We start from the raw sequence: 12,328 nt of genomic DNA on the forward strand, positions 1-12,328 counted from the left end.
CCCATGGCTAGCATATATGGGATTGATTCAAATATGAGTGTACTGAAGATAAGTAAATGTGTTCAATTGTTTCTAAAGCTCTGCATGGGCCAAGGCACAGCCAGCATCAGCTACAAGTGATAATAAGATGCCCTGTGAGAAGAAAAGCATAGATGGGAACAATGAGGCAATAAAATGAGGCACTGACCACAAGCTACAGTTTCTTTATTCTGGGTTATAAAGACAACCTAACAACCACTGTCCTGAGTAGTGTGGGAAAAAATATTTGAACAAAGAATGAAGTGAGCATGATTCCCTGAGATGAGAATACTGAGGTCCAGGTATCTATGCAGATTCTAAAACTGGCCTCAACAAATGCATGCCTCCTGAATAATGATATATGTGCCAGTGCGTTTTTGCTTCTCAAATTTCTTAATATGAACTTAAGTCAAAAACTATCCCTGTTGTAAAGACAGACATGTGTCTCAGTTCTCCATGCACCCTGCTGTTTGTCTGTTTCCTCCCTAGATTTACAGAGAAGGGCACACCTCCAGGCCTGTACAGGCCCCATCTATCTCTCACTACCAACTCCACTGCAAAGCACATCCCATCCTTAAGGCAACTAACAAAAAAATTCCAATTTTAGCTAAAAGATAAGAACATCAAGTACAACTCAAGTGTATAGGTTCAGAGTCTAGCCTTCCTCTGATTTATTAATAATTTGGTGCCTCTATTATAATAGAACAAAACACAACTAACAAAGTCAAAGTCATGCGTTCCATTTATTTACCCACTTCCGAACTACTTTGATAGGATCAGCTAGATAGAAAACAGGAAAAACACATGCATTTCTTCAGTTGACTCTTGTGAGCCCAGCAGCAAGTCAAGGTCATGAGACACCAGACTTGTGAAGAATCAAATCACAGGCAAATTGCTTTAATGTACACAACAAACTTTTTAATCACAAGTAGTAGTTCTACAAAAACAAACAGGAATATTGGCTCTATTGCCTTCTATATTTTCTGCACTGAGATCATAAAGAGAATATGAACAACCTAAGAAATATGCAAAGAATATGGCTATAAGGCAATGAGCTGACAAAGTTGTGTCCTGACCGGCAAAGTGAAGTAGAGAGCTAAGAAATTATTAGGTGAATATAATATACAAGTGTAAAACCATCTCCCGACATACAAGTTTTGTTTGTTTCCTATCAATATGGTTTTTAATTTGGTTTTTAATTTACATTTCCTACTGGTGTCTATGATCTCCTAATGTACTTATTTGTTAGATGTACATCTCTTCTTGTGAAATGTTTAGATCTCTTGCATGTTTTTCATTAAGTTATTTATTTTCTTATTATTGAACTTTGAAGTTTCTTTATATATTTTGGTACAACTCCCTTTAACACATATAGGCTTTGCAAATATTCTCCCTCCGTCTGTGGGCCATCTTTTCATTCTCTTAACGGAGGCTTCTGAAGAGCAGAAGTTTTTAATTTTGATAAAGTATAATTTATCAATTTGTTCTTTTATGGTTTGTACTTTTGTTGTCAAACCAGGAAATCTTCGCCTAACCTGAGATCACAAAGAGTTTCTCCTGTTTTTTTAACCATAAGTTTTACAGTTTTATATTTTAAATTTGGGTTTATGATCTATTTTAAATTAATGTTTGCATATGATGTGAAATATAGGAGATAATTACTTTGCATATGAATATATAATTGTTCCATCACCATTTGTTAATGACTACCTTTCTCCATGGAGAAATAATAAGTTGTCCATATACATGTGGATCTATTTCCGGACTCTCTAGTCTATTCTATTCACGCATTTGTCTATCTTGATGCTAATACTATGCTACCTTAATTACTATAGCTTTATTGTAAGTCTTGAAACAAGGTCTACCTTTTTAGTCCTTCAACGTTTCCCTTCTTTTTCCAAGTTGCTTTGTCTACTTTGGCTGTTTTGCATTTTCCATGTAAATTTTAGAATTGGCTTGTCAATTTCTACCAAACAAACAAACAAACAAACAAACAAAAACCTGCTAGGACTTTAATTGGGATTGCATTAATCTGTAAACAATTTGGAGAGGACTTACATTTCCACTATCTCTAGAAAACCCCCCAGTATTTGGAACTAAAGAGTACACATCTAAATAGCTCTTAAATAAATGTAGAAATCAGAATGGAAATTATAAAGTATTTAGAACTAAATGTGAATACAAATGCAACATGTAAAACTTTTTGGCATAATACTAAAGTGATACTTGAAGAGAAATTTATAGCACTTAATGCCTACGTTACAGAAAAAAAAAGATCTCAAATCAGTGACATTAATTTCCAACTTAAGAAACTAGAAAATAAGGCAAACAACCCAAAAGTAAGCAGAAGAAAAAAATAATAAAGATAAGAAATCAATGAAATAAAAACAGAATAACAATGGGGAATTTTAATGACAATAATTAGTAAAACTTATCCTCTAGCCAGACTGGTCTGGGAAAAAAGAGAAAAATAAACAAATTACCAATATAAAAAAAATAGATTATGTCATTACATATTCCACAAATATTAAAAAAGATAATAAAATAACATAAATACACCTATTTAATTTCACTATGACCTGTAAACATACTTTGCATGACTTGGATCCTTTTCAATTCATTCGGACTTGTTTTATAACTCACAATCTGGTCTATATTGATAAATATTCTGTGTTCACTTGAAAAGAATGTGTATTCTCTATTGTTTGGTGTTCTATGGATGCCAATTAGGTAAAGTTGGTCGGTAGTGTTGCTCAAATCTCCCTTTCCTTGCTGATTCTATATCTATTTATTCTATCAATAATTGAGAGAGGAATAGTAATGTCTCTAAATAAAATTATAGATTAAAATTTTTTTGCAGTTCATTTTATGTATTTTAGTGCATAAGTATAAAGGATTATAATATCCTCTTGATAAATGGACAACCCACATCGGGCTTGCTTCTGTCAACATATCAGTGCAGAGCCTGCTTCAGATCTTCTGCTCCCCTCTCTCTGACCCTCTCCTGCTTGCACTCTCTTAAAAATAAATTTTTTAGGGGGTGCCTGGGTGGCTCAGTCAGTTAAGCATCTGACTTCAGCTCAGGTCATGATCTTATGGTTCAGGAGTTCAAGCCCCATATTGGGCTCTGTGCTGACAGCTCAGAGCCCGGAGCCTGCTTCAGATTCTGTGCCTCCCTGTCTCTCTGCTCCTTCCGCACTCATGCCCTGTCTCTCTCAAAAATAAATAAACATTAAAATTTTTTTAAATAATTTTTTTTTAAAAATCTGTTTTGTAAGATATTAATGCAGCCATTCTTTTTTTTTTTTTTTTTTTTTTTTTTTTTTTTTTTTTTTTTTTTTAGTGTTAGCTTGGTATACCAATTTCCATCCTTTTACCTTTGGGATATTTTGTCTTTTTTATATAAAGACAGAATATAATTGGGTCTTAGAATCTGAAAATCTCTGCCTTTTTACTGGGGTGAATGTCCATTCACATTTAATGTCATACCTGATATCAGCTTAGTTTTAAGTCTATGATCTTGCTATTTGTTTTCTATTCATTTCATATGTTCTTTGTTCCCTTCTTACAGTTTTTTTTTTTTTACCTTCTCCTGGATTAAATATTTTTATGATTCCATTTTATCTCTTTTGTTGGCTTACTATCTATATGTCTTTGTTTTGTTATTTTAACTGCTTTACAGTTTATAGTATATCTTTTAATTATCTCAATCTACCTTCAAATGATATTACATCACTTTATGTATATTAGAACTTCACAATAGTATACTTCCATTTCTCCCTTCCCAGCTTTTTATGCTATTGTTGTCATACATTTCATTTGTATATGTTATATATCAAAGGTGTTATTATTATTTTGATTATTTTGTTCAAATAGTCAACGATCTTTAAGAGCTTGAAATGATATGAAAAAATCTTGTATATTTATCCGTCTAGTTACCATTTTTTGTGTGCCTCATTCTTTTGTTCAGGCTCATATTTGTAACTGACATAGTTATCCTACTGCCTCTCATTAACATTTCTTATAGTGTGGGTCTACTGGTGAATTCTTTCAGCTTTTATACATGAAAGGTATTTTTGCTGGTTTTAGAATTCTTAGTTGAATTCTTTGTTTCTGTCAGCATGTTAAAGACATTGCTCCACTGTCTTCTCACTTGCATTGTTTCTGATAAGAAATCTATAGTTATTCTTACCGTTGTTCAATTGTACATGAGTTTTTTATTCCGCTACCTGTTTTTTTTTTTTTTTAATTTTCTCTTCATTACTGCTTTTGAATAATTTGATTATGACATGTTTTGGTGTAATTTTCTTCATATTTTTTTTTGTGCTTGGGCTTTACCAAGCTTCTTGAGTCTGTGGATTTATAGTTTCATCATTTGGCAAAATTTTGGCCATTACTTCACCAAATATTTTTCTTCCCTCCTTTCTCTATTCTTTATGTTAGGGACTCCAGTTACACATATATTAGGCTGTTGAAGATGTCCTACAATTCACTGATGCTCTTTACAATTTTTTTACTGTCTCATTTTGTATAGTTTTTCACTAGTCTTTTCTTCTGCAATGTCTAATCTCATGCATTGTGTTTATTACTAATCTCATCCAATGTTATTTGGCCAATACCATCCAGTGTGTTTTCCACATCATGCATTGTAGTGTTCATCTCTAGAAGTTTGATTTTGCCTTCTTTATATCTCCCATGTCTCTAGTCAACTTCCATACATATGGGCTATAGTTATAAGAACAGCTTTAATGTTCTTGTCTTCTATTGTAACTTGTTTCAGTTCTGGGTTGGTTCCAATTGTTTCTGTCTCTCTCATATTTTCTTGCTTCTTTGCATGTCTAATAATTTTTTATTGGATATTGGACATTGTGGATTTTACCTTTTGGGTACTATATATTTTTATATTCCTATATATATCCATAAACTTTACTCTGGGATGCAGTAATTTGAAAACACTTTGATTCTTTTATGTCTTATTTTCAAGGCTTGTTAGGTGAGACCAAATCATCATTTAGCCTACAGCTAATTACTCCCCTACTAATAAAACAAGACAATTAGGAGTATTCTACTCAAATCCCTTTAAATTATGAGATATTCAAGGCTGGCTAGTGGGAATGGGCACTTTTCCTGCATTATATGAAGTATGAACATCAGGACCATTCCCTTTAATCCTTAAGTTGAATGGTTCTTTCTTGATCTCAGGTACCTTCCTATCTTTATTGGTTAATCAGTACCTTGATGTATACTGTTTAGATCTCTGGAGCTCTATATCTCTACAGCTCTCTCCTCTCTGGTACTTTATCTTGTTAACTTTAGCCACCATGGCTCTCCCTGGATCCTTTATTCAACTCTTCAACTCAAGGAATCCATCACATCTGCCAGGGTTCCCCCTCCTTATTCTGCCTGGAAACCCTCTCAGGAGAAAGTTGGAACAATCATAGGTTTATTTCATTTGTTTCCTATTTCTTGGAGATCACTGTTCTTCATTTCTTGATGTCCAGTGTCTTGAAAACATATTCTTCCACAGAAGTTGTCTTTTATTATTATTATTATTATTATTATTATTATTATTATTATTTCAGGTGAAAGGGTAAATCTAATTCTTATTAGTCCTCTTTGGCAGAAGCAGAGGTCCATAGATAGTCTTTGTCCACACTTCTCACTCTACACAACTGATTTTTAAATTTCATGAACACCTTTAAACATTCCAATTTCTAGAACATTTAATGAAGGAGAAATTCCTGCTGAACTCCTTTTCTGGAATTTGGCAAATAACCCTGTAGGGCCCAATTATAATCAATCTTTTGAGAGACACAAATGGTAGCTATCTCTTATATCTCTGTTAATGTAATCAGACAAAGTTAAGGGCAAGTTCATATTTCTGGGCAACTATAAAAAATTATGGCAGGCCCAAGAGGCTATGCCGTTTCAAACATGACTAAAAACACACTGAAAATCATTCATTCATTTGCATCCTACTCTTCTAGTGACCCTGTAAAGTTTAGGCCCTGAGAGAATCTTGGCTCAGAGGCCCAGATCTTTTTATGTTAGCACATTTCTCCCTTAGGGTAAACAAGGTATTTTCAAAGAACATTCATTCTTTGAAGTCAGTTTGAAAATTAGTGCTGCAGGATTCTAAATAGTACCTCAGCAGCCTGACAGAGATAATGTACAACTGCAATGTGTTCACTGTGCCAGGATGTAATTTACTCTTTCAGCACACACCCCTTCCTTCTGTGTGTGCCTCAGCTCAAAGCGTTTGGGATTAACCAACTGTGGTCCAGTTTTCATCAGGTTTCTTTCTGAATGCGTACAATGTTGAAACTTCAAACCACAGTGGGTTTGATCATACTGGGCACTGAATTGTGCTTGGATACTTCTTCTCAACAATTAGAGCTGTCACCACCGGTTCCCAGGGGTTATATGAGGGGTAGGGGCATTAAAAATAGTTAAATTGACTCCCTCTGGTCATCAAATGTAATAGGATCTATTAAAAAGAAATGTTCAAAATGTACGCTAGTTTTTAAAAGCCAATGTACCCACTGATCTACCTATCATTTAAAAAAAATCTAAAGTAGAGAGTTTTGATGAGCAAAGAGGAAGAGATAATGAGACCAATCAATTTCTTTTCCACTCATGCCACCAAGAAGAGCTTTAGTCCTGGTAAAGATTTTTGGCTAAGATAGCACAAGTAACTGAAACCCAATGATCTATGTTCTTATGATACCAAAGCAGTGATAATGACTGATGTCATGCTAGCACATCAATGAAATTAAAATACAAAGTTGTTCACGTCCAAGTTTGTATACACACCTGACTCCATGTGAAGCAGTGGAAAGTTAAGAGTTATAGAGGGAAAAAGGGGTAGATATCAGAAAATGTCTCTTCTCTACTTACTTCACCCTATTCACTGAATTAGGGCTATGGGCTCAAGAATTCCATCCATTAAAAAATCAAGTTTTACATTTATTTGTTCAATAGAACATAGTGTCTATTCACTCCTTCCCATACCCTCCTTTTTCAAAAAAATTTTTTTAATGTTTATTTATTTTTGACAGAGGGAGAGACAGAGCATGAGTGGGGGAGAGACAGAGAGGGAGACCCAGAATCCGAAGCAGGCTCCAGGCTCTGAGCTGTCAGCACAGAGCCCGACGCAGGGCTCGAACTCACAGACCACGAGATCATGACCTGAGCTGAGGTCGGATGCTCAACTGACTGAGCCACCCAGGTGCCTCCCCCCATACCCTCCTTTTAAAAAAGCTGTTTAATTATTTTAAATACTTGGGGACAATTCAGTTATAAAGGACACAGGTAAAACAGAAGGGCTTATTGCAGGTAATAAAATTTAATTCACAATGCCCGCATGACAACGTCATAGCAGATATTTTAGCACAATATAAAAATGCAACAAGACCTGATGTGAAAGATTTGGGACTTAGTTTATTCTTCAGTTTTACGCTATAGGAGTTCATATGGGCTAGTCACTGGATGCAGGATGGGCCTGGTGTCCAGGTGCTGGCTTAATATCTAACACCATTCTCCACTGCACACTTTCTGGCTTGTGTTACCTTGACTTGGGTTTAACGATATGTGGCAACAAACTTTACCCATAACAGAGTCTGACTAAGAGACAGTCATTTTGAATTCTGTTTTGTCTCCGTGTAATTCATGTCTTAGTCACAATCTTCAAGGAGGGTATTTTTATTAGGTACATGGTTTCCATTTGCATAAACAATCTGGTGAAAAACTGCACATGGGTGTTCCCTAGGTATTATGTGATAAGACACCTGGAGTGAATTATTGAATGAACTTAAAAGAAAAGACTTGAGAACTGATTTCACACATATGAGTAAAGAAAGCCTGTCACAGTGATTTAGAGACAAAAGCTAGAGGTTGCTTCCTTTTTAATAGATATGTGAGGAGTTGTGTTCAAATTTCTTCTTATTTCTCAGTCTCAATACCCGTATTTGTTCTTCAATGACATTAGAACCAAGGTAGCATTTGGTGCAGGCAAGTGTGAATCAAAGAGAGTCTGGGACTCTAACAAACCATGTACATGTACGAAGGAGCCACGAGGAATAAGCCCATGTCACAACTGAAATAGTAGATTTCTATATAAGGCAAGAACAGTTTTCTCAGTAGGACAATACAAAGTCTGAAGGATAATATAATGTGAACTTCCAGGTTTTGGAAAGAGTAGAATGCTCTTTGTGAAAAGTAAGAGCAGCATCCATGGAGCATATCACAAGGTAGCTTCATTCTAATCTGTTTGGTTGAGATTGCCAACCTAAGCTTGCCTTTAAGACTTATTCTCGCTGACCAAACTGCTTTCTACACTCTGTATGTTCTCCAATAGGTGGGTTTCCCAACATAGTGATAACGCTGAACAGGTATCTGTTTTTACTGAAACTAGTAATTCCTCATTAAAAGAAAAAATATGAACACTGAAAACATGGAACATTTCCCATTTAGGCTGCACAATTCGCAAAGACTTGTATTCCATTCTAATCATCAAGTCCACAGTCAACTTTAAAGTTAAAATGAAAAAAATGGCAAGTGATAAAGCGAGAGTAGAGAATGTATTTATGATGAAGAAAGAATGGTGGGGAGGAAGAGATAAAACAATCATCTGTAAATTATCGAAAAAGGGATAGACTACTCGTTAATGTAGTGAAGTGGTTTTTTTAGGGTATAATATAAGAATATATTAACAACCATGATTTCAATTTTAGGTGTAATTCTAACAAATTGCATTAAATTGCACACTTTATGGAAAAGTATAATGGAAATTATGTTCTTACCATCTGTTTTCTTTGAATCATTTCCGACATTGGATTGATCCTTCCTGTCGGTCTTATTTTTACCATCTTTCAAGTCACCTGAAAGTAATAAACACGACAAACAGTATATAGCTAAAAGGGAAGTTATAAATATCCTTAAACTTGTCAAGGTAAGTAGAGGAAAAAGAAGTGCATAAGTTTAGTCACGAGGGGGTACACGCCTGAATGTAAATATCTTTTATAGCCATATATCAGGCCTCAAAAATTAGATTACAAAACAGAAACTAAGACAAAGCTCCTGTTAAACAATGTTGCTTAATCCAAGAATGTTTATTTTCCAAGAAAGGCAGTTCAGCTTTATTATTAGGCTGTGGAGTGAAGAAAAACTTAAGTCAAATGTAAGTTATACCAGGTAATAGCTATTTAACTTCTATATGCTTCAGTTTCCTCATCTGCAAAATGGGGATAATGATAACTACTTTATAGACATAATATAAGGACAAATGTATTTAAGGTATTGAATAAATCATCTAGCCCATCACTCAATGACAATTGTTACTGTAAACAGAGCTATAAATAGTATTCTAAGTAATGAGCTTGTTGAAACATGATTCGTAAATGTTAAAAAACACTACGCAAACAATGTACAATAAACACGTGTCAAAAACTTACTTAATTCATTTATGAAGGAACCAGAGAGACAGCGAGGATGGTATTCAAGGGCATTTAAGGAAATGGGTATTTATAGGCATTTTATAAAACTGTTAAAATAAGACGGTTGTGTTGGAAATAAAACTGGTTATGTCGTACAATAAAATCAAAACCTTCGGGGGGTTATCTCCTCTAACAGTCAAAAATCTGTAAGTTAGCATATAACTTCATAGCACCTAGGCTTGAGTCAAATAGTAAATGACGAAGTTAGACATAGTCATGTTCTCCCACAGCCAGGGTCATCAAACGATAGCTCATGGGCCAATCTGGAAAGAAAGGTTTTTTTGGAAACAGTCATTTATATATTGTCTGTGGCTGCTTTCATGCTATAGTGGTAGGAGCTGTATGGTTGCAAGAGAGACACGCAAAACCAGGAATAGTTACTGGCTGGGTCTACGCAAAAAAAATCTGCTGACCCCTGTCTAAGATAATTAATCCCTGGGCATGTGTGTTCAACAGTATGCCAGTGTGACATTGAAAGGACATGGCACCCTTTCCCCCAGCCTTATTCTCAAGTTTCGGAATTTTTTCTTACAGTCTTACTGATGGCATCTTTCTGTTGTAGCCTGCATAAAACCCAGAACAGATGACAACTAAAATACTGGTACTATTGAAGGGAAAAGACCCTAAGAATAATTACAACCAGGAAGAAGTGAGCAGGGTCCTATCTCTTTTTGCTTTCTTTGTGCCAGGCAGTGTGCTAAATGCTTTGCATGCATCATTTCATTAAATTCTTGTAACAACCCCATTATGAAGGTACTACTATTGAAAGTAGATAAATTCATCAAAGATTAATTCACTAAAGGATCAATCTGCAGAATAACAAACTCATCAAATGCTTGAAGAGGTTTTCCAAGTCTGAGTTTTCTTCTAACTTCCCTGCAGCCACTCTGTTCATATACTGGTTGGTCCAGCTTTGTTGAACACAGTGCACTGTGTATGCCCATAACCTTGCATATGTGTCTCCTTCTGGCAGCACGACTGCTCCTGTTGGCTACCGTGGCTCTGGTTTAAGCCATTCGACTAATAGTTTTTGCATAAATGGCCAATTGATCTTTCTACAAAGTGATTTTGTTTAAACCGACTTGTGAAGAATTGACATGAAACTCATATTGTCATCTCCATTTTATGGCTCTGGAACCTAAGGCACGGATAAAGTAATTTACTACAGTATACATAGATGGGTCTGATTCTAGAGGCTCAGCTCTCAACTACTGTATCTTGCAACTTACCTATGAAGCTTAACTTTCTGATTTCGGGCTTCTGTCACTGTTGCCATTTCTAAATGCCTTTGGTCTACAGATTTATAAAGAAATGATTATATAAGGAAAACTCAAGACCATTTTGGGTTGTGATACATTAACAATGTATTTTCAATGAAATTCGACAAATCCTAAGTTAAGTTGGGAGTCAGTAATTCTCCAAGTTTCCTCTTAATTCTGAATGGGATGAATTGGCTGAAGGGATTGAGGAAAAAGGTCAACTCTAGCCACAGTGTAAGCAGGAGGAGTTCAAGTGAAGGAATGGTCACCACCCTTTACCACCATTAATGGCCAAAGAGAGGATTCCTTTGGAGGTCCCATGAAACAGTTCAAATACTGGCTTCTTCCTGTTTAAGGATGCCACAGATAGATTCAAGGATCTTAAGCCCTGTGGTCAAATGAATTCCCTGCAGAAAAATGATCTTCCTTTCCCAAATGAGCCTTCACACCCCTAATGCACAATGCTTTATGCCTTCAGGGTTTCCCTGGACTGGAGATTTAGGTACAGCTGCAGCAAAAGACCAGGATGTCTTCCAGAAGTCAGCAGCAGGGGTTCAATTTGCTGGATTCTAGCCAGCAGCTTGTGGCAGCCTGCCTTCTCCTCAGTCAGGGTTGGGGAGGCTGATAGAGAAAGTACCTTGATGGAGACCAGAGCTTAGGGGATCTCATAGTTGCTGAAGAGGACCACACCTCCAGAACCCCACTTAACCAAAATCCTTCAGTTCTACCCTGGAAGTATCTTGGGCGACCACAAAGAAGGGTGCTGGGAAAGTGACACATGTTTGTTTGATGATGTTCCTTGAACATAACCCTTAGGTAATTTCCCATGGGTTGTATATGGAGTAATGGCTGATGTGAGCTGTTATTCAATAAACAGGGAAACAAAGAGCCTTTCTGCGCAGTTATAAATCATTTTAATTAGGCTCCTGTAACACAGTCTCAAACCACCATTAGCCTTTCTTATTATTGCTCAAAATTGACTTATTTTCCCATCTCTTATTTAATACTTAATTTTTAAGGGAAATGGTAGACTGTTGATTACTTTGGGAAATAAACACAGTTGTGAAACCAACCCAGCCTAGCTGAAAAACTTGGGTTCCTGTTTGTTCCTTTAAAGCTCTCCCTCTTACAGTCTTCAAAATAAATTACTGCCACCTTTGCCCTCTCTGGGTATTTGTTTGTACCCATTTCATAAAATTCATAACCATTTCTATGACTGGCATGTTTATGTTCATTGGTTTCTCTCCCTGACCAGACCGGGATTGGTAAACTATGGCCCATGGGCCAAACATGGCCCCAGTACCTGGTCTTACATGGCTCACAAACTAAGAATAGTTTTTACATTATTAAATGGTTGAAAAAAGGGAAGAATATTTAATGATGTTTGAAAATTGTATAGGATTGAAACTTGAATTTTCATAAATAAAGTTTTATTGGAATATGGCCATGCCTATTTGTTTATATGTTAGCTGTAGCTGCTTGCACTAAAACAGGAGTGTTAAGCAGTTGTAACAGGGACTGCATAGCTCCCAAAGCCTACACTATTCACTATCTGGT

The 12,328-nt window shown here is 35.8% G+C and overlaps 1 protein-coding gene across 1 annotated transcript in view; it reads right to left on the minus strand.

The window, feature by feature from the left end:
* Nucleotides 1-12,328, minus strand: part of PDE1C (phosphodiesterase 1C) — a 509,458-nt gene that overhangs the window by 42,304 nt on the left and 454,826 nt on the right. The window contains 1 exon segment of the mRNA XM_030308191.1: nucleotides 8,820-8,897. Coding sequence (XP_030164051.1) covers nucleotides 8,820-8,897 — 78 coding nt within the window.

The sequence above is a fragment of the Lynx canadensis genome, chromosome A2 (genome assembly GCF_007474595.2).
Source record: "Lynx canadensis isolate LIC74 chromosome A2, mLynCan4.pri.v2, whole genome shotgun sequence".
Classification (NCBI taxonomy): Eukaryota; Metazoa; Chordata; class Mammalia; order Carnivora; family Felidae; genus Lynx; species Lynx canadensis.